At 48.1% G+C, this 21,107-nt stretch overlaps 1 protein-coding gene across 1 annotated transcript in view; it reads right to left on the bottom strand.

Moving 5' to 3' along the window:
* Positions 1-6,401: 6,401 nt before the first annotated feature.
* Positions 6,402-21,107, bottom strand: part of NHSL2 (NHS like 2) — an 80,697-nt gene continuing 65,991 nt past the window's right edge. The window contains exons 5-8 of the mRNA XM_036740199.1: positions 15,202-15,333; positions 11,656-13,782; positions 10,946-11,078; positions 6,402-6,984 (exon numbers count right to left, since the gene is read on the bottom strand). Of these exons, the coding sequence (XP_036596094.1) occupies positions 6,678-6,984; positions 10,946-11,078; positions 11,656-13,782; positions 15,202-15,333 (2,699 nt within the window). The 3' untranslated portion in view covers positions 6,402-6,677. The remainder of the gene's footprint in view (positions 6,985-10,945; positions 11,079-11,655; positions 13,783-15,201; positions 15,334-21,107) is intronic.

Here is a 21,107-nt window from a genome sequence, read left to right on the forward strand (position 1 = left end):
AGCCAGTAAAGGCATAGAATTTTGAGGTGGTGACTGGCATGACTCAGCCAAAGGGCATGTAAGGTCCTTGAGGGCAGGGATCATATCCTTCGGGGCTTTGTAGCCCAGGGTCTAGCGTGGTGCCTGACCCAGAGCAAGGACTGACATGTTTTTTGAATTGTGGAACTGAAACCAGGGTCACTATTGAATGTGACAATTCGAAAATCGCTTTAACTAAGGCAGAAGGTTGTGATCCCAAGGATTAGGCCTCCAAATGAAGATAAGAAGGAAAAGATTTTCCCTACCAAACAAGCTGACACCTTTAAAAGGGGAGTCACTGTGTGAGCCTAGAAAGGTGTTTGACCTCATTTCCTCATCTGGGAGACAAGGAGTTCCCATTCAGCTCTGTGATCTTTGGCATTATAAACAGATGTCTTCTTGGCTGGAATACTTTTGATGTAGCAACACACAGCCAACATGCTTGATTGATGGAATTGATAATTTGCCAGCTGACCACAGGGCAATCCATCAGATGACATGTATCTGTGTGGTGCGATCTGCTTAACTTAGTATCAGAAATAATACTATCTGGGCTTTGGGGCAATCGATAGATGGCTTAGGACTTAGCCATGATGACAACCAGAGTGAGAGCCAAAGGTGGAGCCAGCATCCTAGACATATGGGGTTGGAAAGGAACCAATCATCTGCCCTATTCAGGAATTCCCGAAATGACATTTCTGACAGATGTTCCCGTAGCCTCCCATAGTTTGAACCTGTCTAGAAGCTAAGAGCTCACTACTCCACTAAGTCCTTTAAACTATGCCAAGTCTTAACCCGCTTCTAAGTAACTTTTGCTCACTCCTCATTCTGCCATGTGGAGCTAAACCAAATGCATCTCCTCCTGCCTTTTCAGGACAGCCCTTCAGAAATGTAATGGCAATGACCATGGCCCATCTGACAAGAAACACTGTTCCTCTAGGCTCAAGTGCCCAGTTGCTTCAACTGGTTCTCATGTGATAGTTCCAGAGTTGTAACTAGTAATTGTGACACCTGGAACCATTCATGGGGGCGTATAGGAGCAAAGATACCAGCAAACCACTGCATAGGGTTGGACTGGCCCAAGGAAAAGAAAGCTCCCTCAGAATACAATTGTTGAGAGAAAGTCTGCCATTGAATAGCTTCCCATCTTACCTGATAATTCCGATGAAGAGATGCCAAGTTCATTTTTTCCTACACTTCAGATCAATAGTCCCCAAATTTCCATTCCCTAGGGCGAGGTCCTAGTTATACTTCTGCATGATTTACAGTCATGGGAGAGGGAAGTGCAAAAGTCCAAGGGAGCTAGCAGTTGGCTGGCATCAGTGTTGTGGAAAGAAAGCTTCTACTACAAATCAAGAAAAATCTAGCTAAAACAGCCTTCTTGTCTTGGGTATCTAGAAATGATCTGAACCCAGCTGGGATGTAACGAAGCTTAAGTCTGCAGGCTGCAAGCACCTTAGGACTTAGGCCCTGAAGAAGGGATATTGGGAGTCATTTGAATTCCCCCTTTTCTGCTCTCAGCACCTCCATCCTCACCCTTATCTACTCCTCAGTCTAGCAGAGAGATGGGCTCCTGCCTACAGGATTCCCTTATATTCACCCTGGGGCACCCTCTTCGAGGCAGTTATAAGCCCCACTCTTAGAAGTCATTCAGCAGCATCGTGCTCATATTTTGCAAATGGTATTTACAAGAATCATTGATCAGGAGCCCATGCCTTTTAACCTTGGCTTTATGCATCTCATGTTTTCCATGGGTGCCAATGAGCACTCCATTGGCATCCTCACAATGGCCACAGAACATGAGGAAGGCCCCTAGCATATTGAGTGGACCTCTTGTAAATGAACTTAATGGGAGGACATGGATAAGCATTGCACAGGATGGGCAGGCTTGGAGGGGTTATGATCTACAGTGTTGGAGGGAGGACCCACATCTGTGAAGTCATTGATCCATTGGAGGGATGGAGTATGCACATTCTAGACCCTCTATGTGCTAAAGTTCTCTACTGAAGCCTCATGGTGGTTTGCAGCTGCCCCTGGGTTCTTGAAGGCAGTGCTAGTGGGCCCCAAACTCTGGGAGGGCCGAACAAGCTGGAAAAGGTCCCAATCTGGGCCTGACTACAGGCTGTGTGTCCATTGTAGATGGCCAACATAGCTAAGTGTGGAGAGCTTCAGCAGCAAAAAGCTGGCTGGAGGTGGGGGAGGGAAATGGAGGTTTTTGGTCTCAGCAACTCACAAAAGATCACCTGGGTCAAATGAGGCACAGAGAGCTTGCCATCTGCACTATACTTACACTGATCGTGCAGGGCCCCAAGAAGCTTTTGTCTGCTTGGCATTTGTCACAAGCTCCCTGATCATTGCTGGCACCATTTACCTTGTTCCTTGAAAATAAAATAAGATAAAAATCACACACACACACACACACACACACACACACACCCTCCACCCCCCCCCCAACACACAATACACTCTTTGGCAAACCCTTCTATGTCTTGTTGATTTTGCTGTTCAAATAAACACACATTTGGCTGAACTTCTTGCCAAAACTGTCCTTGTCTCTGAGACAAAATCCCTTTCCCAGCAGCATCTCACCACATACAGGCAAAGGTAGGGCTTTGGAGATGGGCTCCTTCACCCATCAACTTGAAGACAACGTGAAAGGAAGAAATAAATGCGAGGACACTGATGACAACTCCTAAGGATGTGGGGAAGCTCCAGGTATAGTGGACAGCCACCCCCTGGAGGCACGGACGGCAATGGGACAATTCTGCCTTCCTCACCGGGGACATTCACAAACTTTTTAAATGCTCCTATCGTCCAAATCCAATGGAGAATGATCTTCTTTCCACATTAACGACACAATATTAACAGAGTGACACTTGCTCCCTGGCTTTTGGGAATTCCTGGATAGACATGATATTAACCAGTAGAGGGGGTCACCTTAGTGATCCTTCCTCCTGAGTGGGTTTTGATAAAGAGGAAGGGGGAGACCATGAGGGTACCGAGCATCTTGGGAAAGGGGAGGAGGCTGAGGGGAAAACCAGGAAAACAGGATGCTGGGCCTTTCCCAGATTCCAACTATTTTGGCTTTGCTCATGCCTGGAGAAAAGCAGGTTCACTAAAAACATGGTGAATTGAACAGAACTTCCTAAGATACATAGAATCCTGGATTTCAAGTTGGCTGGGACCAGAGAGGCCCATCTAATCCAATCCCCTCATTGGATAGATGATGCATGCCTTCAAGTCAGGCCCTTTGACTCCCGAGCTAGGCCTCTCTTCCCTACACCATACTGGTGGGCCCTAGCCCATAGAATAGAAACTCCATGAGGTCAGGACCATTACTTTTACTTTTGTCCTTCTGTCTTCAGTACCTAGCACAGTGCGTGGCACATAATAAATGTTTATCAAATTGGCTTGTATTTGTCTTACCTGTTGGGATAGCTGACTGCCTGGACCATTGCTGTCAATGAATCAAATAACATTTCCTGATAAGATTGAGGGTTCACTAACATATAAACACAGCAACAAAATGGGAATCAGGACCAGAAGCTCTTGCTGCCCAGAGAATGCTTGATCTGTCACTGAGTGTTAAAATGCAGGAGAAGCACCTCTAAAGCCACCCCTGGCTCCTGGAATGGCCAGAGGAAGGAACTTAGGTCCAGAGAAGAGACAGGGCTGGTCCAAGGTCACGAAGGTAATCTCAGGCACAGACCTGGGATTGAAGCCAAGTCTTTCCATGCCAAACGCAGGGTTCTTTGCACCACACCACCTGCCTCTTGATGCCACTGTTGGGAGGGCAGATCCTATCTAGCTATGAAAACTTGAACACATCCAAGAGCAGAAGGGAACTGGAGGGCAGGTGCCCCACCCAGAGACTGTGAGCAAATCTTCCCATTGAAGGAGGGTGGTGGCACAAAGAGGCTTAGAACAATGGGCACGATCATATCAACAAGTTCGTACGTGTATTTCCACAATGTAGTACAAGGCCATAAGCAGTTGGGTTCACACAAATGCTTCCCTGAACATGTTGATGCTCAAAACTTGTGTCCAAACCACAGAAAGATAAGTCTTTGGGGCAGGAGAATATGGTGGGTGAGCAGACCAGTAATGAAGTAATGAAGACAAAGTCAGTTGAGCAGGATTGAGGGTGGGCGCAGTGGTCAGTGCAGTCCATCCATGGGTGGAGTCCCTCTGGCCGACTAGGAGGCAAACCTCAGCACCCCCTGGGCCTTGAGAGAAGGGTGACATGGTGGCGGTCCCCTGAGGACAGTGCCCCAACCACCACAAAAGGTTCCGGAACAGCAGTCACCAAGGAGAGGAAGCATGGCCCAACCCCTCCCCCAATGTGGGCACTAGTTCTGGCAGAAGACCTTGGGTTAGACCCCAGCTGTAACTAATTAGCTGCTGCACCTATTTGATCCTGGGGGGGGAGGGGCAATCCTACTTGCACTATCCTACCTTTCGGGGGTGCTATGAGGGTCTGATAAGATAATGGATGCCCCAAAGTGACTGTTCCCAACAAGAAAGGGGGCATCGGCTTAGAGCTAACCCAATCCCTTCATTTCCCAGAAGACAAGAGGCTCAGGAGGTGAAGGCCTTGCATGAGGAGGAAGCAGCATTCAAAGCCAGGGCCCTGACTGCTAGCCCAGGATGTTGGATGGAATGTTGGATCCAAGGAGACTGGAGGGTTTTAATCAAACCAGTACATGTGTGTTCCTTGAGTGCCCACAAGTTGGAGCACGGATATAGGCAGTCACACAGTTTGAGCTTGGGGTGGAGAGAGAGGGAAGCTGTTGTGAATTTGCCAAATCCACAGGCAGTTTTCTCCAATTACTAATGGCTGAATGAGCCTCATTGGAGAGAGACTGGAGGAGGGGGAGAGTCATCTGTCAGGCCAGAGGCCACACAGAGCTGCTCGAATGGCCAGGGTATCGTAGGGGTACTTTGTACTGGATCAGGAATCACTGGCCCCACCCTCATCAAGCCACAAATATCTGGTTTGTGTGCCTGCTGTGTGTAAGGCACTGTCATCTACCAAGCCAGCCCTCTGTCTTCCAGAATTGGTTCTGCTCCCTTACCCTTGTCTGGAGTGAAGGTAGACAGGCCTGGCATCTCCCTAGAACAGGCCTTTCTGGGGGGGTGAGGCTTGGCTTTCATTCAGTGACAGCACAGTGCTCTTGGTGGCAGGAGAGGCCCCACAGGTAGGGGATCCAGTGTGAGCTGTTCTGTTACCACATGGGATCCCATGAGACAAGTGTTGGGGCTTGTTCATCTGCCATGGAACAGCAGGAAGGCTTCGACTCCCAGGAAGCCATTTAGGGATTGTAGCAATTTTGTCGAACAATTTTCCGTGAGGAAGGTGATATGTCCTCACTCTAGATCATTGTCTGGCTGATGCTTCTGGCCCTCGTCTTCTTGTTTCTTCCTTAGCTACATGCCCTGTCCCCATTTCACTATTGGTCAAAACCAACCAGAACCAGATCTAGTCATAACTATGGCAAGGCAGCTAGGGCTTTGTGCTAGGATGCCAGAATCTCCAGGGTGCTGACAGCACTTGTAGCCCCTTAGCAGTGTGGAAACAAGGGAGCATAATCCCTAATTAGCTAAAATACTTGACTAAAATAGGGATGCTCCCTTTGGATTGGCATTATGTTGTTTTAATATCCCTCTCCCTAATTTTTTTCCCCAAGCAACATAACCTTTGTCTTTTTAAAAACAGCATAATAGGAACTGGATTGTGTTGGGCAAGTCGAATGGATCTCTTATCCTCACATACACTGGTGTCCTTTTGCCTCCCTCCCGACGCCTCTATTCTCTTAATTTTGTGTGAATGAAGGTGGATGCAGCATTAGCAGGGACTCCCAGTGCGCTCACGGGATTTCGGCACAGATTCTTGCTGTCCCTTGCTGTCACTGGGGACGAATATTTGAAATGATAGAGAACCATCCTAGAGAGGTGCTTTGAATGAACCAATGATTGCCCCTTTGGACAAACCTGGTACTTCCAAAGCAACCCAAATGGAACTGACCCTATTCGGCTGTCTTAGCCAAAACCAAAATAGGGAGATTTGTTTGGACTGATCACCCTGATCTCCGTATAGAAAAACAATCCGAAAAAGATAGGACATTGAAGAAAAGAATAGCAACACCCACATTTTGCACTATTGAACCCACCAACTCTATCGGGGAGAATTCATATGGTGGCCAAAAAGTCCTTCCGGCCTCTCCACGCTAAAGAGGGGAGCCCCACTGCCCCCCATTCACAGCCAGGCTGGAAGGCCTCATCCATGTAGCCTTACACCAAACTAGCTCCATGACAAGAAGTGAGCCTAGTGGGAGAAGAGCTAACTCAGGCCATCTATGAATTTCCAACATGGCGCCTGTGCCCTTGGTCAAAAGACAGAAACACCAGGGGGTCATCAGTGGCCAATAGTGACAGAACTATAAGAATCAAAGCTTAAATGTTGGAAGCTCACTGAAATTCTTGCTAGTTTGAACTCAAGATGAAGAAGACTGGAGATGTCCCCCTGGAGTCGAGATAGTCCAGGTTTCGAGTTAATGTTATGTCACCATCAATGTATTGTCTACCATTTTGATCTTTTTCATGGTTGCCTTTCAGAAGGCTTTCCCAGCTTCCCTTCCCCAAAGCCGTCGTGGAGGTGCTTAGGTACCAGGCACGTTGGTGCTGTCTTGGTCCCCAGCAAACTCCGTGACAACTCTGCGAGCCAGGGGATTGGTGGTCTTGAGCAGCTCTGCTGCTGATGGCCGAGAGCCCAGGCTACTCTTACTCCCTTTCTTTTGGAGCAGAGCCTTGAAGTCTTCATTTCTGCTGGTGGTTCTAGGACTGCTGCTGCAAGTGCCTGTGGCAGCCGCCTCACTGCTTGGCAAGCCAGCTGGGTTCTTGGCTATCAATCTGCCGCTGGCAAAGGCCTCACCAGGCTCCTTCCAGCCAAGTAGCTTCCTTTTAGACCTAAAGAAGAGAAGTGGGGTTGGTGAGGAGTCATTGAAGGAGTAGTAATTGAGGGGCTCCTCGCTGTTGCCCATGTATAGGATTCTTGTTTCTACCTCTCTGCCTTTCCTGAACTGTTCACCCTGTCTGGAATGCATGACCTCATTAGCTACAGACCTAGAACTCTGGCCAGCCTCCAAGGTTCCTTCTCCATGAGACTCCTCCTGATCCCCCCAGTTACTAGTTACCCTCCACCTCCACATACTTTGTATATCCTTATCCATAGACATGCTATATCTACCCCTCCAATTCCCAGTAACAGATATGATCCTTGAGGGCAGCAACTGTGTCATTTTTTTTGTCTTTGTGCACTTAGCACAGGATAATGACCCATGATGGAGCCTCAGAAAATATTTGTTGAATTCAATTGCCTCGCCTATGTGGATGGTTCTGTAAATGCCACCGTCATGGAAAGACGACTCATCTTCAGCAGCCTTGTGTGACCTTGTGTTTTTGCCCTACAAGTAGCCAGGCAGTAAACAGAAGGAATCAACAATCCTGCCTCCATCACTGGGCATATGCTATGGAGAGGATGGGAGAGCTGTCTTGGATTGAGTCCTTTGGGAGCAGGGGGTGTTGGAGCCAAGTGTTAAATGTTCATTGGGAACTTTTACAGCTCAGAAACCTGCAAGGGCTGCAACCTAAGGCTTGATTGACTGTTTTGTTGATTACTTGTAAGAAAGGCATGGGAAAAAAGCTAATAATGCAGATCCAACATAAAAAACGTATGAGGCATACATTTTTAGGAAAGCTGGTTGTGAAACATTTAGCAGGACACTTCCGACAGGTGGACAGGGCCCTGGTCATGCTCCTGGTTTGTTATGTTGGTTACCTTTGACAGATCACCCAGGCTCTCTTTGTTGTAATGGGGCATGCAGGCGGGCAAACAAACATATGGCCAGGGCTTCCAAGTGGCTGCTCGGTACCTTTGAGTCGATCGTAGTCCAGCCTCCACACTTTCTAAGAAGAGGGGATTGAAGTCTGGGAGGCAGGGGGTGGGGGGTCCTCACTGCAAATTCGGTGCATGTGCAATGCTCTTTGAGCTCCTGGGTAGATTTATTTTTTTACAGAAAATGTTGCGGATTGCTGCTGAGTGTGTCTGACTGCAGACACAGGTAATCTGATTGTACCTCACATTTCTATAGTGCTTTAAGGTTGGCAAAGCACTGATTATATTGTTAGCTTATATTATGCTATCTAACCTTATCTTATAATTATCTCATGTTGACCCTTATACCAAGTTTGTGATGTAGGTACCATCATCATCTTCATTTTACAGGTGAGTGTGCTGAAGTTCAGAGAGACCCCTGTGACTTGCTCATAGGTGTCTAATGCAGAATTTGAGGCCAGGGCTCCCTGGCTCCAGGTCTAGTGTTCTGTCCAGATACTTGCATGAGAACAGGTGGGAGTCAGAGTACAGGAGCCAGGATATGGGCAATAAAGGAAGTGCCTCACCACTCCCACCAGGTCAGTCTCTCAGATCTTGCAAAAAGCCAGTAGATCCAAAATGTGAGGCACCAGACTGGGCCCACAGTTTACTGAGTACACGAGCTTGTCTGTTTGTCCTGTCTTCCTCTTTTATTCTCATCCCTGCTCACCTGTTGATAAAGATAAAATGGGTCCCAAGACTGGGCAGGGGGAGAAGGAGGCATTGGGAAGCAGGAATGATGTAGATTTCTAAGCTTCCTCTAATGTAGTTGAAATTGACCAGTTTGATGGTGCTGGTTTAACCTCGGACACCAGGCTCAGATGGGGTCAGCATGTGGGGGAGTCCCTGACTGCCCTACCTAATGGCAGTCTCCCAGAGTGGGGGTACCCCCTGAACATCCTCAGCTTTCCTTAAGGACTTATACATCTGTCATCTCCATCCTTCCTGTTTACCTTGAGGAATTTGACACCACCGTTTTCTTTTTTCGTTTTTTAGATAATATTTTATCCCCCCCATTACACCTAAAAACAATTTTACCATTCATTTTAAAAAAAGTTTTGAGCATGGAATTCTATCCTTCCCTCCCTCGTCCCCTCTCCCTAAGACAGTAAGCAATCTGATATAGGTCACACATGTGCGATCATGTAAAACATTTCCACATTAGTCATTTTGTGGAAGAAAACTCGAACCAAAAAAAAATGAAAGAAGGAAAGAAAGTGAAAAGTAGTCTGCTTCAGCCTGTATTCAGATGCCATCAGTGTTTTCAGTGACTGTGCCCAAGATGATGCTGGTCTTTTGAGCCCCACCAGCACTTTGGGTCAACAGGTACAGTTGACGACTCCAAGATCCCTTTCCAGGGTTTCAACCAGGAGATCACAGCCGATTGTCTCAAAAATATAAGGGAGGAGGTTACTTCTTCTCCATCTCAATTAATGTAATCAATGCAAGGGCACTATATAGTTTTAGAGGTATAAAAGACAACTGGTCCCTGGGATGTCTCATTGGTTGGATCAAGAAAGGAACAGCTGACTGGCTAATCAAACAAGCCGACCAGCCTCTGGGGCCTTTAAATAGTTGGAAGAAATTCAGCAGTAGGCGAGTTCAGGAGCGGAGGATCCCTTCTCAGGGGCCTGGCTCCACCTCTGAACCTGGAGACTTCCACCGCTCATCCATGGCTCAACTTTCTCCAGTCAGAGGAAGCATGTTTGCTTAGCCAATCAGCTGGTCCCTTCTTGACCCAATCAAAGAGGCTCATACCTCATAAAGAGATCCAAGGGTTCATAAACCTTTGTGTTTCTACCTTTCAGACTTCAACATGCCTTTACACTGATGACATTAATTGAGGCGAGTGGGTACAGAAACGCCGATCCCCCCCTCCACACACACAGTAAGACACTTTGGGTTTTTGGTCCCGACCGTATTTTCTGCTGATTGCCCTACATTGACTCTTTCTGGACATTTCCTGCCCCACTCACACAACTGGATTGCCTTTGCTACAGTGTCCTCCCATTAACTTGCCATTCCTTTAAGCTGGAAGGTTAGCACAAGGTCTGGTGAACTGAACTGAATCGAACTGTTCAAATTCTATGCTTGCCATTTAAGCCTTTTCACTGCTTTGCTGGCTTCCCTTCCTGTGGCTTGTAGTCCAACCCAGTGGGCATTCTCATTTTTCCTCCCACATGGTGTCTCCTGTCTCCTGCCTTTGCACTGCATAGCATCCTTCAAAGGTCAGCTCAAGGGTCCCCTTCTCTATCAAGTCTTTCCTTGATTCCCTCCCAACTCCTACTGCCTTTCCCCCCTCAGATTACCTTGTATTCATTTTGTAACCTGCGGCCTCCTCAGAGGAAATGTGACCTTCTTGAGGCCCAGGACTGTTTGACATTGCCTTTATATCCCTATCACTCAGCACTGCACCTAGCCCATAGTAGATGCTTAATAAATGCTTGTTGATTGTGTGGGGCAATATAGTCTGTCTATTTCCTTGTGCCCTGTAGCATAACCCTGGGAAAACAGAGTCTAGGCAAACTCAAAGTTTCATTGTTGGGTGTGTATATGCACACTGGAAGGAATCATCATGGCAAACACAGAATCACAGACAATGAGAGTTCAAAGTGACCTCAATGACCTCCAGTGCAACCCATACTCAAGAAGGGATCCTCATGACAACCCAACATCCAAGCAGTCCTCCAGTCTCTTCATGGAGACTTCTAACATGAGGGAGACCTCACTAACTCCAGAGGCTGCCCACTCTGCTTTGGGACAGCTCCAACCCTCAGGAAGTTCTTCCTGACCTCGAGCCTGAACTGGCTTTCGCCACTTCCACCTGTGGGTCTCGGTTCTCCTTTCTGGAAACAAACTGAGCAGAGTAATTGGACAAGAGAGGAATTTAGTGGGGGGGCAGTCAGCCTGGGGAGGAGGGGGAAGAGTCATTGAGAAGTAAGAACAGTGGCAATGAGGCAGCAAGAAAACATTTTTAAAAAGAAGGCAGCTGACCTGTGTATGACTGTAAATAAGTCTTCAGTTGTACGCGACGTCACAAATACATCGTCATCATCTTCTGCTATGGATTCTGCTGTCTTGTCACTTGCAAAATGTTTTTCTTCAGTGCTCTGTTCCATGAAACTTCCTAAGGTAAAGAGAGAAACTGAGTCAGGGAATGGACCCAAACATCTCCCTGAATTTCTGTCCTCAGGAGAGACTGTCTGGGGTTGCTCTGGCTCTCCCCTGCCCACGATGCCCTTCTCCCAGTATAGTCGGGGTTATGGCCTAGACTGAGAAGATGGCTTTCTAAGGTCCTCTTTGATAGAGATGAACCACAAGGCCAACTCCCATTTCTCAAAGGTTACCTTCCACCTGCTTGGCACTTTGGATGGACTGACTAATTAGTTGTTAACTCCTGGAGAGCAGGAGCTATTTGTGCCCTTTCTCCATAGCCCTGGCACTGAGCACAGAGGAAGAACTTTATGGATGCTTGGTGATCGAGTATTGATTTCACAATGTTGGCCCTAGAGATTCAAGAGCAGAGGGGACCAAAGTAAACCTTGGCCATCTATCTGTCTTGGAATGAGGACCAAGATGGCCCTGGAGGGCCCTAACACCTCTATAGACTGCCCTAAATCCCCTGGACAAACTGTCTCGGAATTGACCTGCTCACTCTGGGACCAAGACTGCCTGAACACAACAAAAGCACAATACTCACTAACCAGAAAAGCTTGCCTCCATTCCACTGTCAGCTGGTGGCTTAAAGAGCTCCTCCTTGGTATTTGGGGACTGGAAGCCATCAGGGCTTGGCTGAGAGTTGACATCTTCCTCCAGGGTGATGATAGGACTAGGAGCCAGCTTCGGCTCCCCTGCATTGGCTCCCGGTGGTGGCAGGTGCAGCACGCTAGGCTTCTTCGGCACTGGAGGGGGGACCTTGCTTCTCCTCCTCTCCACCTCACCCCCTTTCTCTGGCAGGGACCTCATCTTAGGGCGCTCCTCTTCCAGGGTCTCTGCCACTGGGCTCTGGCCATTTGGGGTTCTGAGAGCCTTTGGTTTCCGCACGACCATATAGATATCCTGAGGGGAGGGCCTGGCCTGGCTGGTTGGATTCTCAGTAGTCAGAAGCAATGTGGGGGAAGTTGGTAGAGGCTCCTTGGGAAGCAGGTTCTGGGGTCTTTTGGCCACTGGAGGCTTCTCAGCCACTGGAGGCTTTACTTTTCTCTCTGGCAGGGTGAAGACTTCCAGCCCAGGCTCCTCAGCTGGATCTGGGCTCTCAATATCATCTTCTGGCTCTGATTTGCTGATTGACCGAAGTCGAACAGAGCGCAGGTCAGACTGGGTGACCACAGGCATGATCGGTTGGTTAGGACTAGTCTTCTGGGCTAACTTTGCTCCAAAGGTTGAGTCCGAGTGATGCCGACTCACCTTGGCTTTGCCCCGGAGGGAGATCTTTATCCCCGAAGTATCCAGGTGGGCTGGAGGGGTCAATGGTAGGTCAAATGACAGTTGGGACTTGGGGCTCTTCTCCATTGGTGATGTTGGTGGCAAGGATGACTTCCTCTCTGGCACTATGGGCCGTACCCGGCCACTGTTACTTGTGTGAGGTAAATGACCTAGTATCATGGATGTGGTGGGAACAGTGGGTGTTGGTGTCTCAGATTGACTCGAGTACCCACTGGAAGGTGACATCAGTCCTGTTGGCCTCCCTGGGGATGACACCTCCCGGGCCTCTGCCTCAATGGAAAGTTGGGAAGGTGTGGTGGCCCTGGAGGTGGAGGGGGAAGCCAGAGACTCTGAGCTGCCCCTCACTTGCACACACTCAATCACCGTGGTCCCAGTGGCAGTGCTTGAGCTGGACAGAGACCGGTAGGGATCGCCAGACTTCCAGTCAGTGAGATACCAGTGGTGGGAGAAGTGTGTGCCTTCTGTCTCCCTTAAAGTAGGCACAGCTGGGTGGCCCTGGTGTTCAAGGGGCAGGCAAAGGCTTCTAGGCCTCTGGTCCTTGGGCAAGCTGGGCCCAGCTTCTGGCTGGAGGCCAGCCTCATCTTTGACCAGGGAGACGCTGCGCATTGGTGGCAAAGGCTTCTTTTTGGCCTTTTTGAGGGAGATACTCTTGGACCTTCTTGGTCTGGGCTCAGCTCCAACAGAGGAGACATTGTCCGTACTGGCACTGCCTTCTGAGCTGGCACTGGGGTAGGCCAGGGTGCCAGTTTCACTGCCCTGCTGGTCCTCTCCACAGCCCCCATCCACTGAGCACACAGAGCCTGAGTCTGTCGGCACAGACAGTGACCTCTCCCGGAATCTACAGGCACTTGGGTCTGACTCTCGCCTTGAGGGCTCCCCTTCTGCCAGTTTACTGCTGGGAAGGGGTCCCCCTTTGTAGTCTTTCTCTGGCTCTTGGCTTCTTGGATTGGGGGCCTCAGGGCAGCGAGCCTGGTCATCCTGAGCAGCCAAAGCAGAGCCAGTGTCTTCTAAGTTCCCAGGGCTGAGGTTTAGAGACCCCTGAGAATTGCACGTAGAAGGGTATTTCCCATTTTCTTTGACCTGACTGCTCTCTCCAGGGGCAGGACTAGTCAGGCTCATGTAATTAAAGCAGTTTCCTTTCCACGGAGGAGAGAATGTTGAATCCTTTGGTCCATTGCAGGAAGAGGGGACGCTATACACCATCCCCATGCCCTCCATGCTGGGTGAAGCTGGGCCACTCAGTGCTGGGCGAGACTCTCCTAGGTCACTGGGCATCTTTCTTATGGCTGGGGAAATCAGCTTTGGGGAACATGCTTCGTGGCCAGCCAGCCCCCTTCCGTTGGCCACTTCTGGAGTGGCAGAGTGTACTTGCCCGTTGCTCCGACCTGGGGAAGAGAGATCAACACAGAATGTTAATTCTGTCACTGGAGATAGATCCCGTCAGCTCACCTGTGTTGAGAGGCCCAAATTCCTCCTGAGATCTTGGAGGCACAGTCTCTGGCAACGGACTGACGGGACTTCCAGAGATGAAGACGGAGACAGTCAGTGGCCTCCCCAGAGCCTGACAGTGGCTGAGTGGCCAGATTCTGCCTAAGATTCTCAGCACCTGAATTCCTGTCAAGGCCAGCCATTTGCTTCATCATTAGGACACAGCCTTGAATTGACCCAAATTGTTACAAATGAGCAGATGGGCTACATTTGGGAGTCACATCCTGGACAAACAGTACAGATCCCCTTGCCTACCAATGTGCATTAAACCTAATCTGGGAGTTACTTCTTGGAAATTGATACCAAGGACTTCTTGCATTTTCCAAGCCAAGACAAAAGATTTCACAATCTAGGACCTGAGGAAGAGTGGGAAATAGATCAAATTGTTCCAAAGTCCCAAAGTGTTTCAGGATCAGGGAAGAATCTCTCGTACACTCATGTCAGTGAATTGACAGACAGACATCTCCAGAATAAAGAGAAAATTCAAAATAGGGAAAGAAAGCCTAGTGTCCCCCTCACTCTGGGTCTAGCCACAGCCAGCCAGGCCGGGCACAATGAGCCTGTGCTGATTCATTCCTAGGGAGAGTCCCCCAGTCTCACAATTTTCTTATCACAGAAATATGGATTTACAGTTGAGTGAAAGTGACAAGGAAGCAGAGACCTACAGCACTGCCAAATGCAGCCAGAACCAGCTGAGACTAGAACTTGGAAATATTTAACAAAATAAATAAAAAGACAGTAAGCTAGATAACATTAATATGTGGCCGGCGGGCACTCATTTCTATTTGAGTCTGACACCACTGGTGTACACCAACCCCGTCATGTGACAGAATTGGCCACTGAGGCAGGCCCAGGGAAGCCAAGCTAAGGGAATAGTAGGCAAAGCTAGCTCCCCTCACTTCAAAGCCAGTCCTCTTTCCATTATATCGTCATGATGCTGTCATCTTCCCACTTAAGCGGAAAGAAATGAGAACATTTCTCTTTAAGATCCAGTTAGCTCAGTCCCCAAAAGCATTCTCACACTTGATCCAGGGGTTTTCCAGGAAGAATTGCTGAGGAAAATGCCACCAAGGGCTGGCCATCCACTCATAGCAGTCTGGGGGTCCTGGCCTCTGTCCTCAGGTGCATTTGCTGCTGTGGATAAGAGGCCCTTCCTGCTTTCACCTCTGGCCTCTTCAAGAGTGGCCAATACCCCACCGCTCCCACTTCTCCCTTGGCCATTTTCTATCATGGTCTGTTCCCCATTATGGTCTCCCTGGCACGGCAAGGGGGGCTCTGTAGGGGTGCTTGATACACAGGGCCACTGGGAAGATCACCTTGGTCTCGCAAGGAGAGGTGAGGGAAGCCAACGATGGTCCGTCGCCGCCTCAGGGTGGACTTGGGGTTCACTGCGGTTTCTGTGTTAAACAAGGAGTGTCGCAAACTCGCGTGTTTGTCAAACTGCTGTCCTGTAGCCAAAAGAAACACAGTGAGCACATCTTGGTTTCCTTGGGAAGCAAAATGGAAATCTAATGGAGACAGAGCAGAGATGGAAGCAGCAATGAACATAAGCGGTGCCCTTCCTCCCCTCTTCCCAAACTGTCAATCCCTCGGCCCCTGCACTGGCCTCGCTCCCCTGACCCCACCTCAGGCGTCCCACTGCCCTTGACTCCCTTGGCCATGACCTTGTTTCTTTCTGTGTTTTAGGTGGTCCCAGGGGGTAGTTGAGACAGAGATGGCTCTTGGCCTTGCCCTGAATGCAAAATGATTCAGCTCTTTCTCTGTGAACTTCAACTGAGGGGGAAAAACCCTTTATGACTATGCCATCTGGAGTGACTCCATGAAGGAAGCTGGTCCTACCTCAGAAGGCAGATTGAGTTGCTGGCTTACAACCACTGGGGTTAGGGTTTTATTCACGCTATTTAGTGAGTGACCTCTACCACCTGTTGCCTCAGAGTAGGATTTGCCGGTGTTTCAAGCTGTGACATGCTGAGGAATGCTGGGAAGTGGAATGCCTGGGCCTGAGAGAAGGAGATGGTGTTCTCATCATTCACTGCTTCTAAGACAACCAGGCATCTGTTTCCTCCTTTCTCCTTTCTCTACTACGGTCATCAATCACCTTGATCCTCTACTCTTCAGACCGTGCATCAGTTAGCTAGTCAACAAACATTTATTAAGCACTAGTGTCAGGCACTGTGCTAAGCTCCAGGGATACAAAGAAAGGCAAAACATTTACTGCCCTCCAGGAGCTCCCAGTCTAAAGGAGGAGCCAACATGCCAATAACAAGATATAACCAAGTTATAGATGGTAAATGGTATTCGCAGGGGAAGGCACTGAGATTAAGGAGGACTGGGAAAGGCTTCTGACAGAAGGCAGGATTTTAGCTGAGTCTTGGAGGAAGCCAAGGAAATGAGGAGGGAGAGATGGGGAGAGATGTAGGGGACTATAGCAAATGGAGTGCTGTGTGTGAGGAACAGTGGGGAGGCCAGTGTCATAGGATCACAGCATGCCTGGAGTGGCCAGGTTATGAAGAGCTTGGAAAGAAATGGGATTTTTGCATTAGCAAAAGAGAACAAAGAAAGTCAGGGCATTATGACAAACCCAGGACCCCATTGCAGTAAACCAAGTATCCCAATACTCTGGCTGGGCCACAAGAGCTGTGGTCAAGAACAACAGAGGCCTGAGGGCTGGGTCTCATTTCCAGCAAGTAAGAAGGGAAGGAAGATGGTACTGAGAGAATCTGCTGTTCATCCTGCCACAGCCAAGTAACTGCTGCTTTTGCTCACAGGGGAGTCTCCCTCCGAAGGAAGGAACAAAGGGGTTTGAGGAGCACCTCCCAACCCTCCTGGTCATCAGGAAGGATGAAGCATCCATAAGAAAATGGAAGAAGAAGTCAAAACAAAGGAAAGGCAGGGGGTGGGAGGGCAGGAAAGAAAGGGGCTTAGGCCCCCCGGCTCACTTGGAGCCAAGAAGAGACAGGTAGCAATGACTCACAGAAGAATGCATTTGCCCAGTGTCCTACAAATCTAATTAAGTGGCAAAGGGAGGGGAAGGGAGAAATTGGCTTGGACACATACCTTGCAGGCTAGATACAACAGCAAGCAGCCACAAGCAAGCAAGACAATTGGTACAGATGTGATGAAATTCAAGAAAAGAACCAGCACCAAAACTCACGGGCTCAGCAACCAATCAATAAGGTTTTACTGAGCACCTACTATGTGCCATGCACTGTGCTGGGCATGGAGGATACATGTAGCAAGGCACAGAGTGACCCAGAGAGGCAAGAAAGGAAGGCAAAGTTGACCTTGCAGGCATCCTGACACGTGGTGGCATGGGACTCCTAACTGGCACATATGTGGCTTGGGAAGGGAATCACTTATCCAGAAAGGCTCTGAAGGCTATTTCCCAATTGGCACTCCCAGCTTTGTCTTATTGGAAGAAAGAAGAGTCTCTCCTAAGATGGCTACTCCTTGAGAGGAGAAGGCTTCCATGGATGTCACAGGTGTGTTGTGTTTGTTATTTTACAGGGACACCTTATTGCATGAAACTCGCTGAAATGACTTAAATAGGTGTGTGGAGTGTTCTGTGGCTAGATGAAGAATTCATCTGACACAGTCCAGGAAAATACCTAAGGGTCAAAGCTGTTTGGCTGAGCAAACTTCAGCTTCAGAGAGTCTCTTTTGATAAGCAGAAAAGTTGGACTCTAGTCGCTTCCCAAAATAACAGCTCAAGGAGAGCTAAAGACTGCCTCCCTTTCCTCCCACCTCCCTTTTAAAAATTGGTGCTCCTGCTTGCCTGAAACTGGATCCTTTGGGAGAGGTGGAGTTCTTTATCATCCAAAGCATTCAAATATTTAACTGGCTCACATTTGAATGGACTGCCTCTTGTCAAATTCTGGGAGCCAGAAGAGGGACCCTGGGGGCTTAAGTCCCAATGGGTTGTATTGAGCCTTTCTTAGATGAGAGAGTCACAGGTCCATCTAGGCTAGTCCCTTCTTGAGGCTGAAGACCCACCCTGGTGAACACTGTTAGTGACAGGGAGATTCTTCTTCCTCCCACTCGTTGCTTCTAGATCTTCCCTCAGAGGCCAAGTGGAACATGTCTAGTCTCTCTTACCCACACAGCCTTTAGATATTTGCCTTCCCTCATCCCAAGCCTTCTCTTCTCTAGGCTAAGCATCCCATGGCATGCTCTCTAGGCCCTTCACCACCCTGGTTGTCCCTCACTAGATGCTCATCAATGGTCTTCCTAAGTGTGGAATCCAGAACTTGGACACTATTTTAGACACGGTCTGACCAGGACATGGTACCATGGGATTATCAGCTCCCTCAGCCTAGAAATGAAAGCTTGCTCCATAGAGCCTGAGCTGAAATCCTCTTTTGGGGTTAATTTGGGGGAAGATGGTCTGGGGCAGGGAAAGGGAGGAACTGGGGAGTGCCTAGTTATGAGGACCAGGTCTTAACACTCCCTAGCTTTGCCAGAAACTTTCTGGAGTCTCTTGTCTCATACCGGTTCTATTCTTCCATTTAATTCTAGTTCCCAAGCTTCCACTCTCCATCCACAGCCCCTGAATTAACACATTTACCTAAGCACTGCTCTTCACTATCATGGCGACCTCAAGCTGCTCAGGTCTTGTTTCTAGTCTCCCAGCCTCACATTCTCCTTGCCCGGCCTGGACTCCACAGCCAACTGTCACTGTTTCTGTCTCTAGACTTTTCCCCCCTCTTGATGCTCATTTATAAGCAGCAAACCAAGCCCCAAGCTTGAATCACCTTGATTGTAGAGCACCAACATTACCCACGTATAATAGCTCCAAGGAATCTCAGATTCTTCCCTCCCACTCGTGCCTCGTTGGTTGCTAATCCCTGCATGTCTGTCTTCTGCGATGTCTCTCCCCTCCAGTTCCTCCTCACCACCACTCTAGCCCAGGACCTCATCACATCATTCCTGAACTACTGAAGCAGCATTCTTGCTGGGGCCTCTGGCTCCCTTCCACCTTGTGCACAATGAGTCACTGCTTGGATCACATCATCTCCTGGCTAAAAGCTCTTCAGTGAAGGATTCCCCACTGCTTACAGAATAAACAAAAGCTCACACTTAACTATAACCTTTGGAGCATTTCTCCCTCCCACCAGTCCCCTACAGGAACCTGACACTCTAGTCAACCTTTCCCCCAAATGCCTTGGGCTTTCCTGATACAACCCTCTTGCTTATTCAGGGCCCTTTGCCTGGAATGCCCTCCCTTCCATTTCTGCCTGTTGAAATCTTAGCCATCCTTCAAGGCTCAGCTTAGATGCTTCCTTGTCCATAAGACCTTCTCTGGTACCCCCAGACAGAGATGACCTGTCCCAGGCCTGAATCCTCAACGCATTGGTACTTGCTCCATTCTATGCTGTTACTGCTCGCTGTGTATCTTTCTTATCTGCCCTACTATGCTCCAGACCATGGCTTATAAAGACCAGTAATACTTTCAATGCCTAGCACTGGGCCATGCACACTCATTTGAAAGAGATTTGCTAAATTAGTCAATAATTAAAGGAATGATGGCAACAGTCCATCGTGCTCTAGACTTAGGCCCCAAGAAGTGATTTTGCAAGGCAAAACTACCTCTGTGAGGGTCAGTGCATGAGTAGGCAGGAAAACAAAACTTGGGGCTGAAAAATGCATCGAACTTCATTGAATTTAATGGGGATGTGGGTCTAAGAATGTCAGCTAATATTAAGCATGGATTTAGGAGCATCAAGTGGTTGAGAAGAATCTGTCTCTAGACAGGAGCCCCAGGGACTGAGGGTCCCTCATTGAACATATAATGTCACAAGCCTCCTGAAAGGCAAAAGCTACTCTAAGACACTGTGCATGAATTCACGTTCCTTGTAAATCTGAGGGTGTTGGGCCATGGCAAGTCAATGTCCAAAGACCAAGAGTCTCATGAGAGTACACAGTACGTGACCCCAAAGTCAACTAGAAAGGGTTAATGGTTAAAATGATCTGGTTCTGCTGAAGCGTTAGAAGAATCGTGAGCAGTGGAACAGACTGCTGAAGCAGCGCCCAGGAGCAATTGAAAGTGAACGACATGGACCATTGTTCAGTAAATCCAAGACAAACTACCCAGGTCAGGACCCCTTGACTGTAGAAGAACTGCTGAGAAAACTAGAAAGGAACTGAGCAGAAATTCGATGAATGCCAACACTTCACAGCACATGCCACAATAAATTCTAAATGGATAATCAACCTAAACATAAAAGGTTATATCATAAAATAATTAGAGGAGAATGGAAGAAGCTACCTTGTACAGGCAGCTGGGTGGGGTTAGGAGGAGAATTCTTAACTAAACAAAGAATAGAGGTGATCATAAGAGACAAGACAAACACTTTTGATTATGTAAAGTTAAAAAGGCTTTGACATGACTAAAATCAATGCAGCTACAATATGAAAAGAAACTATTGATCAGGAAAAAAACTTTGCAACAAATATCTCTGATAAAGGTTTGGTATCTAAGATATATAGAGAATTGATAAAAATATATAACACAAGAATCTTTAGCCTGATAGATAAATGGTTAAAGGATATGAACAGGCAGTTCTCATAAGGAGAAATATAAGTTAATAATCACTATATGAAAAAAGGTAAATGTTAGAGGGGCTGTGGGAAGACAGGCACATTGATAGACGATTGGTGGGGCTCTGAAGTGGCCCAATTATTGTGAAAAGCAATTTGGAATTAGATCCCCAAAGTCATCAAACTGTATATGCTCTCTGACCCAGCAATGCCACTACCAGGCACATTCCACAAGGAGACCAAAGACAGGGAAAAGTCCCATACATACAGAAATACATATAGCACCACTTTTGTGGTGGCAAAGAACTCAAAACAAAGCAGATGCCTAGTATGTGTATATGAATTGTATATGAATATAACGGAATATTAGTTATATTTCCCTAGGAAATTTAAGAATTTAGGGAAATTTGGAAAGGCCTATACAAACGAATGTATGCATTAATTAAGGAGAGCCAATAGAACAGTTTACACAATGACCCCTAAGATATAATGTAACACAAAGGGAAGCGCCATGGAAAGATACCAGAACTATGAGCAATCATAACCTCATAGGACTGATGGTGAAGCATCCCTCCTGATAATGAATAAAGGCAAAGGCGCCCGTGTTTGGTGAATGCATGGCTTTCCAATCCTGGAATCTCAGAGTTTGAAGGGCCCTCTGAGGCTATCTAGTGTAATCTGGACC

This window comes from Trichosurus vulpecula, chromosome X (genome assembly GCF_011100635.1).
Source record: "Trichosurus vulpecula isolate mTriVul1 chromosome X, mTriVul1.pri, whole genome shotgun sequence".
Classification (NCBI taxonomy): Eukaryota; Metazoa; Chordata; class Mammalia; order Diprotodontia; family Phalangeridae; genus Trichosurus; species Trichosurus vulpecula.